This window comes from Maniola hyperantus, chromosome 22 (genome assembly GCF_902806685.2).
Source record: "Maniola hyperantus chromosome 22, iAphHyp1.2, whole genome shotgun sequence".
Classification (NCBI taxonomy): Eukaryota; Metazoa; Arthropoda; class Insecta; order Lepidoptera; family Nymphalidae; genus Maniola; species Maniola hyperantus.
The window spans coordinates 2,400,249-2,415,104 of NC_048557.2; the positions used below are offsets into that span (position 1 = coordinate 2,400,249).

Sequence of the window (14,856 nt, forward strand, 5' to 3'; positions counted from 1 at the left end):
TTCACTATTGGAGTTTCCCCGGAACCGGAGTCCGCGGGGGCGTCTCCGTCCGAGCTTCCGGATCCCTGCTTCTTGTGTGGTGTTCGCGCCTGCTGCCGTGACCCTCCTACCCTGAGGACCTACTCTGAGGACCTCCGTGCCTGGACCCGAGCGTGCCGGAAGGACCCTAGCTACGCGCGTCAGGCCAGTCACTCGTTTACTAGCTCAATTCTGCGGTGTAGGGCGGTGGAGGAGTTGATTAAAGGCAATTGATTCACGACCCTGGTTTTTTCTTCATTCTACTCACTACCTGTGACCTCTGCACCGTCACAGCACGTCGACTAAGGTTTCAACACCACGCAAAAGCGGTCCCCACCCTGAAAGGATCGAACTGGATGACTTCGAACGGTGTGCTATAAGGCATAAAATACATGAATTTTATTACGTGAAAAGGAATTGCCTATTCTAACAAAGTTAAAAGTACTGACAGACGTGCTCAAAAAAAGCATGCTTTTATGCTTGCTTAAAGTTAGCATGCTCATGCAACTGTTCACATTTGCCAGCAAATAAGCATGCTTGCTGGAAGCATACTCATAAATAAGCATGCTCAAAGCAAACGTACCGGACAGACGTGCTGCTATTTGGCACCAGGCTCTTGGACAAAATGGATGTACAAAGATATTATAGTGACAGTGCTATCCATACAGAACTCAATAAAATAATCATATTGCTCGCAACGGAATTGTGTAAGAACATTTTGGTGAAAAAGGAAAAAACAAAAAAAAGGAGAGTTTGGGTTCGTAATTGGATAAACAGAAGACAATCACTGGGAGCAAGTAATCGATTGTTGGCAGAGATGCGAAGCGAAGATCTCGACAGTTATAAAAATCATTTGCGCATACTCCCGCATAAATTTGATGAGCTACTTTCTAAAATTGAGAGTGTCATACAAAAACGAAACACTTGTATGCGAGATGCTATTCCAGCTAAAGTAAAACTGGAAATTACATTGAGATATTTAGCTGTCGGAGATTCTTTATACACATTATCAGCACTTCACAGGGTTGGAAGATCAACAATATCTGAATTTAGACCTGAAGTTTGTGCTGCAATATCCATGGCATTAAAGGATTACATTCGGGTAAGTGAAACAATGTTGTATGAATATTTGAAAAGGTTTTATTTAATTTTATAATGTAATCATATTTCGAATAATAATCAAAATAGCAGCGAATAATTTACGAAAGTTTCCATGCCTCACTCAACAAATCTATTTGAGCATGACCTTGTTGTGATTGGGCATTGGGTGTATCTGCGTCATTTTGTATGTTTAAGGGTGAAAGTGTAGAATAGTTCGAAGCACAAGTGTCGGGTTGAATGTTTGAATATGAAAGCATATGACTGTTCGAAGATTGAAGAATGTTCGTTTGCGTCTTCGAAGCTGGGAGTGTTGAAGTGATGGGTTGAAGGTTTGAAGGTGAATAATTATAGGTTTGTGTGTTCGAAGCTGGGTGTGTTGGGAGTGTTGAAGTGATGGGTTGAATGTTTGAAGATTGAAGGATGTTCGTTTGCGTGTTCGAAGCTGAGAGTGTTGAAGTGATGGGTTGAAGGTTTGAAGGTGAATAATTGTAGGTTTGTGTGTTCGAAGCTGGGTGTGTTGGGAGTGTTGAAGTGATGGGTTGAATGTTTGAAGATTGAAGGATGTTCGTTTGCGTGTTCGAAGCTGAGAGTGTTGAAGTGATGGGTTGAAGGTTTGAAGGTGAATAATTGTAGGTTTGTGTGTTCGAATTTGGAAGTACAGATAAATTAGGATACATATCTCGACGTCTAGCCGAAGTCAAAATTGCTTGTATTTCATTTTGTACGCCTAATGCTTCGTACAATGGAAGTCGCCGCAGTTGAGACGCTACGTTCATTCCAAAAAAATGAAACTCGTCTTCTGCGTTTCGGTTGTTTATCGCGGAAGATATATTTTGTAAGCGATTTAGAGCCTCAGCAACACCAACTGTTTCGCCTATTTTTTTCACTTTTTTTCGCCTTCCTGAATAATCGTCAGATGGGCGTGATTCCTCAGAGATCGACGCCGACTGTGTCGGTGGCGGCGGTGTCGGTATCGATTCAGTAGCTTGTGTTGATGTATCTGTCTCCTGTAAAAAATAATATTAGTTAGGTTCTTATATAGGTACTTGTACTTAATTTGTTAGGTACAGTCGCCTACAGATAAAACGGACCCCTCAACCCTCACTACTTATAGTTTATTTGTAAGGCGGGGGGGTCCGTTTTATCTGCAGGCGACTGTACTTATACATACTTGTGTAAAATGTTTTAAGATAATATTGTCGTTTTATTTCAGATTCCTTGCTATGAAGAATGGAAGCGCATTGAACATGGATTTCGAACAAAATGGAATTTCCCAGGATGTGTGGGAGCGATTGATGGAAAACATATAAATATTTTTGCTCCTGATGACTCTTCAGATTACTACAACTACAAAGGTTCTCACAGCGTTATACTCCTGGCATTAGTTGACCATGATTATTGTTTCTCGTATGTGGATATTGGAACCAATGGAAGGGCTTCCGATGGAGGAGTTTTTCAACAATCTAGCTTGGGAACGGCTTTGGAAAGAAATACTCTCAATCTACCAGAGGAATCAGTCATTGTAGGAGATGCTGCTTTTCCACTAAAAACTTATATTATGAAGCCATATGGAACGACACCAACGCATAAAAAAAAAATATTCAACTATCGTTTGTCTAGAGCCAGACGAATAGTTGAAAATACTTTTGGGATTTTAGTTACAAGATTTCGGGTTTTTCTTAACAATATAGATATGACACCAGATAAAATTGACACGATTACATTGGCTGCTTGTTCTTTACACAATTGGCTTCGAAAAACGTCTGATATGTATATTACCCAACGATGTGTTGATTTTGAAGACATACAACAACATGTTGTTATACGAGGATCATGGAGAGATCAATTGCGCATAGCCATGGAAAGTTTACCAGCAACTCGAAGTAATCACGCCTCTCGACGAGCGGTGGCAATAAGAAACGCTTATGCACAACTTTTCGAAACAACAGAGGCATTGCCATGGCAAGATCATATGATTAACATTTAACTTAATAGATACTTACCACTAAGTCGGATTCAATAGTTTCACGATCGTCCGTGTCTGCCATAAATGAATTCATTTCCGTAAACCATGACATGGGTGGTTTATAAACGTCTGCTGCACCGGCTCCGGACCGCTTCGAACTGTTAATTTTTCTTATTCGGCATGATACATAGATCTTAGATTTTTAATTTTAGTTTTAATTATTTTCATTGTTAAACTTGAATCATTCATGTCCTTTAATAAAGCCTCATAAGCATTATTTCGTGCAATATTATTTTTATATAAAGGAGAATGTGTGTTCCACAGACATTCGTAACTTCGATAATGTGACACAAAAAGCAAAGTTTTTTCTTCTCCCCAACGCGACATATCAATTTTCGTTTTTATTTTTGACGCAATAACAGTCGCCTGCCACGGATCGAGATCGAATGGATAATAGCATGCTAATAAGCAAACCTGTTCAGACGCGCTCGGAGCACGCCCCCTTCTACCCGCGCCTCAGGTAGCATGCTCGAAAATCAAACGTCGGTTGATTTATGAGCATGCTATAAATAAGCATGCTCATTACATGACACACGTGCTACTAATGAGCACTTGCTCAATAAAAGCATGCTTTCGTGCTAGTAATGAGCACGTCTGTCTGTACCTTACCACTTTGTGGAGAATAATGAAAGGCATGGGATACGATATTGTCGTCTGGCGTTATCGATACCTGGAAGAATTGCGAAATAATCGTCTCGTTAACCAGCGCCCAGTTGTATATTTGGACGAGATATATATACACGCTACATATTGCACCAGAAAATGTTGGCAAAGCGAACAAAAAGAAGGTGTATTATCATCAGACTCCAAATGGCTACGTTGGATTATCCTCCACGCGGGTGGAGTGGTATGGGTTTCATATTCAATGCGCAACTCAGCTCAGATCTCAGTCACAAGCGGCCGATTATCACGACGATATGAATAAAACGAATTTTAATAAGTGGCTTAAGCATGTGCTACACGGTTTCAAACGGCGGCGGTTTGAAACAGAGGTTTAAAATAGATAGTTGTTTTATGCCAAATTTCGTTTGACCTTGAAACACCCTTGGCAGCAAGGCTTGCGTTTGAAACCACTGGTAGAAGCGTTGGTTTAAAACTTGTTTGAAACAGTCTAGCCGCTTGTTTAAAACCTCGTGAACGACAGTCACGTTGCAGCGGCGAGCGCAGGCAGACGTACGCAATGGCACGAGAACAAAAAGAACGACAAGTTCTGTAAGAACTTCTTCTTCTTCTGTAAGAACACTTTTATAGAGACTTGCCCTGCCTTTGGGATTTGAAATGCGAGTCGTACAAAGACTCCACGCAGAAAAAAAATGCGTGGGATATTTTAGCCACAAAATTAAAAGAAATTGACCCAACGGCCAACGCCGCGTCTGTAAAAAAATAGACAATTTAAGAATTTCGTACACACGGGAATCGAAGAAGGTAAGTAACTTAACTTTAAGTTAATTAAAATAGAACTACATAACAGTTTTGAAAAAAAAATCAGTTGAATATTTTATAATGTAGGTACATAAAATTACGTAGTATAGGTACCTACTACCTACCTACTTTTTTGTTCACCTGGTAGGTATTTACTTATTATGACTGTTCTTCAATAGTTGCTTATGTGAAACCAGAATTAACAATTTATTTGTATGAAAATATTTACTGATTGTGATAATTATTTTTTATTAAGTTTCGTACCTATCTTAGAGTATGAAAAAATTCAGTAGGTAGGCACCTATTCTACAGTCATGCTAGCCGAAAATAAGATGTTTACTGGCGAAGAGAAAATAAGTATGAATACATGGAAAACATGCACGAGGTCACGCTGGCGGAGCTGCAGGTTGCGGTCGGTGAAGAAGATGCAACAGCAACTCGCAGCCATTAGCAGACCTCACTGACCCCCCACCCCCGGCTCCAGAACTCACAGTTCCAACGATCTGATGATCCAAATTCTTGGAAATATATGGATATGAGCCGGGTGTCGCCAGATGCAGCTCACAGCCAGCAGCCTCCCTACTGTGGAGGTGGAAGTCCACCCCACAAACGAAGATTGTCCGTTTACCAGCATGTTACCTTTGAGTTACGGCGCCGATTCAATGAGTGCCTCAATTGGTAGCCAGAGGAATGCCACATCGCTGGAAAACCATGTGCTGAGTCAATTTTGTTCCCAAAAAAAACCAAAAACAACCCAAATATTTAAAAAATAAAACAATTAATCCTACTATAAATTCAGTAAATAAATCAAATGACTTTTAGGAACATTTAAGTGGTTTAAGAAACAGTGTGCCTATTATTAAGGGTATACCAAAGAATTCACGTTTGGTGGTGGCGAATACCTTAAAGAAAATAATAGACTCTATAGTGGACAACTATGTGCTGAGTCCAACCAACACAACCAAAATATTTTAAAAATAAAACTGGTCTAAATATTTCTATTAGTAAAATTCACACTAATAATCAATCTCAACAACACGAAATTCAAAACAATTAATGCTACTATAAATTCAGTAAATAAATCAAATGACTTTTGGGAACATTTAAGTGGTTTAAAAAACAGTGTGCCTATTATTAAGGGTATACCATAGGATTCACGTTTGGTGGTGGCAAATACCTTAAAGAAAATAATAGACTATAGTTAGTGTAAATTCCGTGCAAAGTTGGGATCACTGAGTTCAGAATTTTAAATGTGGACAAAAACGAGAGCTGCTCCCTTACACAGAAAATAAAAAAGAATTGCTGTAGTTATGAACACAATGCTAATTACAGCAATTATAATTCACGTGAATTAAAACATAACAATAAAAATAATTCAACATTTTATATTAAAAATAAAATAAGTGATGGAGATTATAAAGATGCAGCTCGAATTTTGTTTTCTAGCGATGTCCCAGATTGCCCCAGAAACGGCAGAGACCTTAGAGGCTCTCCGATCTAAGCATCCCCAGTCTAACCAGCCAAATGGCAAGTAAAATAGCTTGTAATGGAGGACAAATACCACACCAAGCTTGCAGGGGCATTGTTAAACAGTCTTCAGATGTTACCAATGGCGCATGAGGTTGTAAACTGTTTGTAAGAAGCCCGAACACCAGGAGCAGTATCTGGAATTCTAAAAGAGTAAGGGGACATGTTGCTTATGACTACTGCAAGATCCACACAGAAAATGTATTTGCCTCTACTTATGCTTTGGGTCATGTGAGTACAAAGGACTCCCAAGTTGAATTTGAGTTTTCCTGAAGGAGACATGCTCAAAATGTATAATGACAATATTGAGAAAGGTCTCTTCAAAATTAAATCAGGATCTGACCCCTTTAAAACGACAGAAGTTGTATTTCACGCAAGCTTTGGAACTTATTTGGAAGATCTGAGCATACTATCGCAAATTACAACACAAGATTAGCGGCACCAACGTTAAACGGAGTGTTAAATCAAAGAGCATCCAAACCATCAATAAAAAATAGAGCCAATTAAATTCAAATACGTTTCAAAAATGGCGCAATCTCTTTTAAAAGTCTTGGAAATGTGGACCCAATGGCTATTAGTCGACCTTCATTCTCAGTAACTCACCTTTTCTATCAGCATTAAATCTAACAGCTTCAACTCCATTTCAAGAAAATGTGTAACACTTTTTTAATATGTTAGAGTCTTAAGATTTTGGACAAAAATGGAATATAGAACCTTGGTAGCTTCTATACCTTTTTCGTAAACACGTATCTTCAATGTAGACGAAAGTGGATTTTTAACCGTCCAAAAAAGCTCAAAAAATTGTAGCATTTAAGGGAAAGAAGCAAATTGGCGCCGCTACTAGTGGAGAACGAGGTATTAATATTTTATCTCTGGATTATAGGGTCTAGCCGTAATGGCGAATTCCAAAGACGACCAAGAGACTACCCAACCTGCACCGCAGGCATCACAACCACCACCACAACAGCAAAAGAAGAAGAAAGCCTTTCCGCGGCCGAATAACAAATTCGACAGGTCTAAGATACCACAATCAAAACACATTACTACATCAGAAACAGCATTGACCAACGACCCGCTATGGAAGGATTCCTTCATCATTGATGGTGAAACAGGCGTCACCAACGAAGATGCAGCCCGCGAGTTCGAGCCCGATGCGGCAGGGTTTGTAAACTTAGTCGAATTGGAGTATAAAGCAATTTCGGACGTAGATAAGGCCTATTCCAAGGCCATACCCGCGTCACTCCATGTCTATTACCACATAATATTCTACTGGTACAAGGCGTCACTCTTAGCGCAACGCCATGGGACATCGACGATGGACCAGGAGCGCCTAATTCACTTTATAAGAGGATATGGAGGTTTGAAAATTGCTTCTGGAGCGGCGGAGTACCTAGAAGGACTGGGAGACTTCAAGGATGCTACTGGGGTAAAGCACATTCTTAATGTTCAAGAGCCCAATCTGCAAGGCCACTTCGGCCAAGCGACGGCGGCGACCCATAGCAGTTACGAGATGCTGCCCGCACCAGCTATCTTCTTGGCACGTGTCCTCGAAGATTTGAATAAAACAACTGATCGGATCAACAATCCTGAATGGATCATCCCTGCGATTCGTCCAGTAGTTAGAAGAGCACCGCCCCCGCCCCCACAACAGGAGGAACAGGAACCCCGGCCACGACGAAGGAGGGCTGAGGAACTAGCACCAGAGCAACGCGACCCCGATCTCCGGGCTAGCGAAGAGGACCTGGTACAACCACCTGACGGAGGGGAGGCAAACCTGCCAACCGTTAATCTACTTGGCTGGGCAATGCCTAGAACTCTGACTCAAAATCAATTAGCAGAGATTCAAGACGCGATTCCCGACCCTGAAGATTTTGCCCTTGGCAACAACACCTTTCAAGTTCACCGAGGGCTATTCGAACTGGCTTATCGACGATTAGTCGAGGTCAAGACTTATAAAATATCTGACCCGCCAGCTTCAGCGAACGGCAGTATGGCACAACAGGCGACCTGGCGTCCCTGTCAGCCATCTCGAGGGCGCTTCCAACGCTATGTCGAGACTCCGGGACAGGTTATGTCACGAACGGAATTACCCGTACGCGTCGTAACCGCAGCCAAAGTGTTCGCGTATCGCACCATACGTCGCGAGTTCGAGGACGAGAACAACGATGAGAACAATACCACTGCCGTATGCTACGCTGGTTTATTTGGCCAGTTTATCCCTCCAATGCTAATATTTAAAAGGACGAGACAAAACCCGGAACTAGCAACTGATGCTCCGCTCCTATAGGCAGTATTGTTATTGTTTCTGAAAGCGGTTATTAACTCTGCTGTCTTCGTAGAATGTTTGAAGCACTTTATTAAAATTGTGAAGCCCATACTGGAAAACAAAGTTCTTCTGCTTATGGATGGACATACGACACACTCAAATAACTTTGAAGCTCTGTGTTTGGCAAAAGATAATACAATAAATCGAATTCAGCCTCTTGTATATTTGGAAAATACCAGTCGAGTATTTTCTCGTCGACGGTATCACAGGGGAAGCTTAGGGTCCGCATATATGTATTATACAAGTATATATGTATTATTTTGCACGTACCTGTACGTTAGAACTTTGAGATAACAAAGTGACGCTGTTGAAAGAAAAAAATTGTCAAAACGATGTATACTCGTCAGCCAACATCATAATGGCCAAGAAACTCAAGCTCCTTTGACGCTAAAAATTTAAAAACAAATTTTGAAAACCCGTTACTCGTCATAATATATGCATTCTTCGATTCATGCCATATACTCAAGCTATTACGGAATTGGATTAGCACAGGATCGCCGTGAACAACAAGCAATTATTCACAATTTACTAGAAGAGGCAGTTTTAAGCGATTTGTTTGCTAATCCTACAACCAGCATTTATAATTTGATTTCTGCTTTTTTCTTTTAACTGACCCCTGCTTTTTTCCATTTTCTCTTTTGATTGACCCCTGCATGTTTATATTGGATTTTAATTTTCTTGTGTTTGACACCTACTTGTGAAATGTACTTTAATATGAATGACCCTCAACCATGGACGAGTTCGGCGAGTACTTCATCTGCTCATCAGGAGGGTCACGACGATGAACTTTATGTGAAGCGACGAAGGTATTCCGAAGAAATTCTTTCATCGTGGAATATAGCAAAACTTGTGCGAGAATTAGGCACAAAAGATCAGTGTGTTGCTTTTGCTGAAGCAACATCAAAAATGTGCCGAGCGCACCGGATCCTTATATCCAAGATAGCCAATACTCATTTTGGCGGTTTTAAATGCTGTAAAAAGTCATGCAGAAGTAAAATGTCACAGATATCCAGGTTTGAAAACATTAAGATCAGTCTTATACATGTTTTTTATTTAATGTATTGTTTCACTCATTTCTTATGAAGAAGTGATATGGGAAGACATTGCGAATGAAGATAAATTCTCGTCTCCCAACACTATCGCAGATTGATATAAAGAAGTGATATGAGAAGACATTGCGAATGAAGATAAATTCTCGTCCCCCAACACTATCGCAGATTGGTATAACTACTGTCGCAAAACAATCATCATAAGTCAACTAACACATAAACAAGAAAATAAACCTAAAATTGGTGGACCTAGGAAAATTGTCCAAATTGATGAGTCGAAATTTCGGAAAAGGAAGTATACCAAAGGTAAATGCATAAGTATAATAAGTGGGCTGGCCAGCACGTTGGATTATTACTAGGTACTAGCTACAAAGATTACCTATCTGCAAAGATTGGTAAATTACTAACCTTCTACCTACCGTTTACAAACACTACATGTCAAACAGGGAAAACTGGAAAAGCACTAGGCAATTGCTATGGGGAATCCAGTATACCTAAGCCTAATTTCAGTTGGTTTTGACAGTCATATATTTCACCAATTATTCTTATATTATTTTGTGTAAATAAAGAAAATAGAGTAGAAAATAGATAAAGAACCTATGATTTAGAATTTGGATAGGTACCTATAAGTTTATATTCACTTCAAATATGGTGAAACCTTTTAATGATTGGTGTATATTAAGTACTTACCTATTAAGTTAGTGGGTTAGTGAACTTAAAGTAGGTAACTCTCATAACAATTACCTACTCGAGGCTTTAGCAAAGTATCAAACTTTATGTAACTACAAGGTCTTAGTGATAATATAGTTTAACAATATAAGACCACTTTTGAAACCTTAACTTAACTACTTGACTGGATCAGATTTCAGTGAATATAAAATAAGATCAAATGGTGCATCAACTGTGTACATTTTCGCCACTTCCGCCACACAAGGTTTCTCGAAAAATAACGAATTTTGTGTAATTTTATAAATGTAGTAAGTAAAATATCTAAAAGTTAAAACAATGGCATCATTGGCATCGACAATAGATTCTGAAATCGTAAGTATATGTATACATATAATTTGTTATTTCATAAAGTGACGCTGTTAAGCTTTGGTCTGGCGATCGTGACGCGCAACGCTGCGGTATGCGCCGCAACGCAGCGTCACGACGCAGCATTTAGCGTCCCTGCGGAGAGGTGGTCAGTTGATTTTGCCGCAGCTACCAAGGTAGACGTGAACATGAACAATTTTTCTGTAATTTGCGCTTTGCTTGAAGAGGAGGAAGAAGAAGAATTTTTACTGCTTCTGAATAGACAAAGAAAATCTCCGAGGAACATGTATTTACAACGGAGGAGTGAAGGTTGTTACGAAACCTTAATAAAAAGGCATTTAATTGATTGTGAAGAAAAATTCATGGGTTACTTTCGGGTTTCAAGGGAGATCTATAACAAGATTTTAATGGCCATAAAAGATGATATTAGTGACACAGAGCCTAGAACCAGAAATCGGAATTTTGCTATTACGGCACAAGAAAAACTATTCCTAACGTTGAGGTAAGTTAAATGAATTTATTTCGGTAATTAAATAAAACAATTCATAATCATATTATTTTTATTAATCGAATACAGTAACTCGGTATAACATCAAAGTATGTTGAATGATTGCTGTGGGGATGGTGTCTCTCGTTGCGAGTTGTATGCGTGGATTGGATGCTGTGGTGTGTTGAATGATTGCTGTGGGGATGGTGTCTCTCGTTGCGAGTTGTATGCGTGGATTGGATGCTGTGGTGTGTTGAATGATTGCTGTGGGGATGGTGTCACTCGTTGCGAGTTGTATGCGTGGATTGGATGCTGTGGTGTGTTGAATGATTGCTGTGGGGATGGTGTCTCTCGTTGCGAGTTGTATGCGTGGATTGGATGCTGTGGTGTGTTGAATGATTGCTGTGGGGATGGTGTCTCTCGTTGCGAGTTGTATGCGTGGATTGGATGCTGTGGTGTGTTGAATGATTGCTGTGGGGATGGTGTCTCTCGTTGCGCCAAGACCAATAATTCCATTTCAGTAACGATGTTACAAACTTGAGCTCTGATTTGAGCTATTTTGTCCGGAGGAAATTGACTAACTACGTCGGCCATACTCCTAAAGAATGTGTGTACTGGAGTATTGCCTTTTTCTGTAATTTGTCTCAACATGTTTGTTCTTTCTTCTCTATTCTTTCTAAACTCTTCGACAAGGCTCTCTCTTTTTTTCTTTTTCACTTGTTATGTACCTTGAGTTTTGTTTTGTGTTATTGAATGTCCTTCTTGCGATGGTTGTTGTGAAATAGATTCACATGGTGAATACGGCGTTGAACTCGGCATTGAAGAAGTTGGTCCTGAACATATCTCTACTGGCAAATTGTTATCTTCATCAACCTCAAGAACATTTCCGGGATTTAGATTTGAAATAGACTCCCTTTCTTCAAAGCTGTCATTTATAAATTTAAGTCTTTCGTCGTCATACTTTGAAACGAAAGAAGCACTTCCAGTTTTCTTCTTATTTTGATTTTTTCTATAATTGTCGCGTAAATTACGCCATTTATTCTTACATTCTTCAGCTGAAACAATAACATTGTTAGTTAAACAAGTGGAGGTAAACATGAGTAGTGATTTTAAACGAGATAATCCGAATAAATAAAGTATTTTTCTTCATGGAGAAATAAGATTTAGTTAGATGGATTCATAATTGATAATTTACTATTATGTTTACCTACACGGACCACTGAACTGAAACGGACTACCTTTGCACCGATGTTTGACCCATTAATTAAGTACCTACTTTTTTTACAGGTATTTGGCGACTGGTGAAAGCTATAGATCTTTAAGTTTTCAATTTCGAATTAGCCATAATTGGATATGCAAAATTGTGCCTAAAGTCTTACAAAGTATATGCTTGAGACTTTTAAACGTTGCACTTCCTGAACCCACCGAGGAAGATTTTAAAAGAATAGCCGAAGAATATTGGTTTTTATGGAATTTTCCTAATTGTATCGGGGCAATAGATGGTAAGCACATACGCATCGTGTGCCCAAGTAACAGCGGGTCCTTATTTTTTAATTATAAGCAGTTTTTTTCTATTGTTTTACTTGCCGTGGTCGATGCGAATCGAAAATTTATAACAATAGATGTTGGTTCTTATGGCAAAGAAGGTGACGCAGGCATATTTATGAAATCTGATTTATTTAAGAAAATTCAAAATGGGCAGCTAAAGATTCCCCCGCCAACAAAGTTGCCGGAAGCTGACATAGAAATGCCTTATGTTTTCGTAGGTGATGATGCATTTAGTCTCACCAACTATATGATGAAACCATACTCAAAAAATCATGCGTCTCAAGATAGGTCAAAACGAATTTTCAACTACCGCCTTAGTAGAGCAAGAAGAACATCTGAAAATGCTTTTGGCATATTATGTCAACGATTTCGAATATTTTTTTCACCTATTGCAGTAAACCCTCGTGTCGTAGACAAGTTGGTTATGTCAGCTTGTATCATCCATAATATGATGAGTTCTTTGATCATACACGATTCAGACAGAAATACTCTTGAAATGCCTTCTGAAAATGTAATTCCTATGGCGCGTATACCGGGAAGAGGTTATAATATAAATGGTTCGGTGACACGTGACTTATTCAAGCAGTATTTCAACAGTGATCGTGGTAGTGTACCTTGGCAAGACAGTGAAGTAGATAGGACAAGTTAAGTGAGTAGGTAATTCAAAACTTATTGCTTATTTTCTATAACATTAAATAAAGTTAAAGTGTTCATTAAATTTAAATTAAATTGTTCATCAAGTTTCCAACCTCAGAATCATCAAAATGTTTCATGTGTCACTAGTAATGTTTGCCACTTTTTATGTAAACTTAGGTACCTACCGCTGTCGAATAAACAATTAGAAATATATACAAACAACTCACGTGTTTTATTCAACTTCTCAGCTATCTCCCTCCAGCAATTATCTTTAACTATCAAACTTTTATGTTTGTCTTTATTTTTATATAAAGAAGGATAGTTGCGAACTAATTCTATTAAATTGTCTTCGAAAAATTCCATAATGCACACCCGTGACGCACACCGCACACCGCAGCGTTGAACCGAGAATGACGCCGCGCTGTGCGGCAGTACACCTCCCCACTTCACCGCGCTTGCCCCTCGCCGCTGACGCATACTGCGACGGAACAAGAGAACATTCTCGACGTTTTTCATATAATTGAGTGTCCTACAACGCATACCGCATACCGCAGCGTTGCGCGTCACGATCGCCAGACCAAAGCTTTAAGGTCATAGCACACTTAAACGACTCTGCTCCCACCCGGCAAAAAGAATAAAATTCAAATATGGGCTTTAAATATTGCTCTTTAGATATATTTTACATTGGCATCATAAATTAGCAGACAGCTCGCTGTCAGCGAGCTTACCGCCGTCAGACTGCTCGGTAGTTGACGCCTCGCAGGCCGCACGTTGTAGGCGAGCGGTCGGCGCGGTGCCCGCGCGCTTACTGCTAGCGGTCGGCGCGGTGCCCGCGCGCTTACCGCTAGCGGTCGCCGCGGGGCGCGGGGCCCGCGCGCTTTGCTAGCGTTCGCCGCGCCCGCCGTCGCGTCGCCCGCGCCGCTCAGTCGGTCAGTATCTACACCGAGTAAACCGCACGTTCGATCTCTTTCCAAGTGTTTTCGCAGATATTGAACGCATTCATTATGAACAAAGAAAAACTTATAGAAGAAGTTCGAAGATATCCCTGTCTGTACGATGCCAGTGACGCAAAATACGCAGATTCTGCCAAAAGGGATCAAACATGGAAATCTATTGCTAGAACGTTGTCTGCAACAGGTATGTATCTATCTACGTACAATCACACTAATATTATAAAGGCGAAAGTTTGTATGTGTGTGTGTGTGTGTGTGTGTGTGTGTGTGTGTGTGTGTGTGTGTGCGTGCGTGATTTCGAAAAACCTAAATCCACGCGGACGAAGTCGCGGGCATCAGCTAGTCTATACTATATTAAAAACGTATAGGAGGAAAATTGTATTTTTTAATAATTTTTTAGGGTTCCGTAGCCAAATGGCAAAAAACGGAACCCTTATAGATTCGTCATGTCTGTCTGTCTGTCTGTCCGTCCGTATGTCCAGCCACTTTTTTCCGAAACTATAAGAACGATACTGTTGTATGGTAAGTAGATGTATTCTGTGAACCGCATTAAGATTTTCACACAAAAATAGAAAAAAAAACAATAAATTTTGGGGGTCCCCATACATAGAACTGAAACTCAAATTTTTTTTCATCAAACCCATACGTGTGGCCCCTCCACACGTATGGGTGGTATGGTAAAAACCATGCCTCTCTTTCACACTAATCATCCTTCCTATTTGCATTGT

General features: G+C 40.0%; 1 protein-coding gene and 1 long non-coding RNA gene across 2 annotated transcripts; one reads left to right on the forward strand and one right to left on the reverse strand.

Annotated features, from left to right (window-relative positions):
* The first annotated feature begins 482 nt into the window (after positions 1 to 482).
* LOC138403884 (putative nuclease HARBI1) lies at positions 483 to 3,609 on the forward strand. Its single transcript, XM_069506006.1, has 3 exons — positions 483 to 1,120; positions 2,333 to 2,791; positions 3,508 to 3,609. Exons 1-3 carry the CDS (start codon positions 644 to 646, stop codon positions 3,607 to 3,609), a joined length of 1,038 nt encoding a protein of 345 aa, XP_069362107.1. The 5' UTR covers positions 483 to 643.
* Positions 3,610 to 11,050: 7,441 nt separating this feature from the next.
* LOC117992684 (uncharacterized) lies at positions 11,051 to 13,463 on the reverse strand. Its single transcript, XR_011238078.1, has 2 exons — positions 13,403 to 13,463; positions 11,051 to 12,046 (listed from the first exon to the last, which is right to left on the reverse strand). It is a non-coding gene; the product is annotated as an uncharacterized lncRNA (long non-coding RNA).
* Positions 13,464 to 14,856: the final 1,393 nt, after the last annotated feature.

Bases quoted from the DNA above. Each gene is read 5' to 3' on its own strand.
- LOC138403884 (XM_069506006.1), top strand. From the start codon at position 644: ATGGATGTACAAAGATATTATAGTGACAGTGCTATCCATACAGAACTC. The intron at 1,121-2,332 runs GTAAGTGAAACA...GTTTTATTTCAG, and splicing joins CATTAAAGGATTACATTCGG to ATTCCTTGCTATGAAGAATG. The intron at 2,792-3,507 runs GTTTTTCTTAAC...ACGCAATAACAG, and splicing joins TTTTAGTTACAAGATTTCGG to TCGCCTGCCACGGATCGAGA.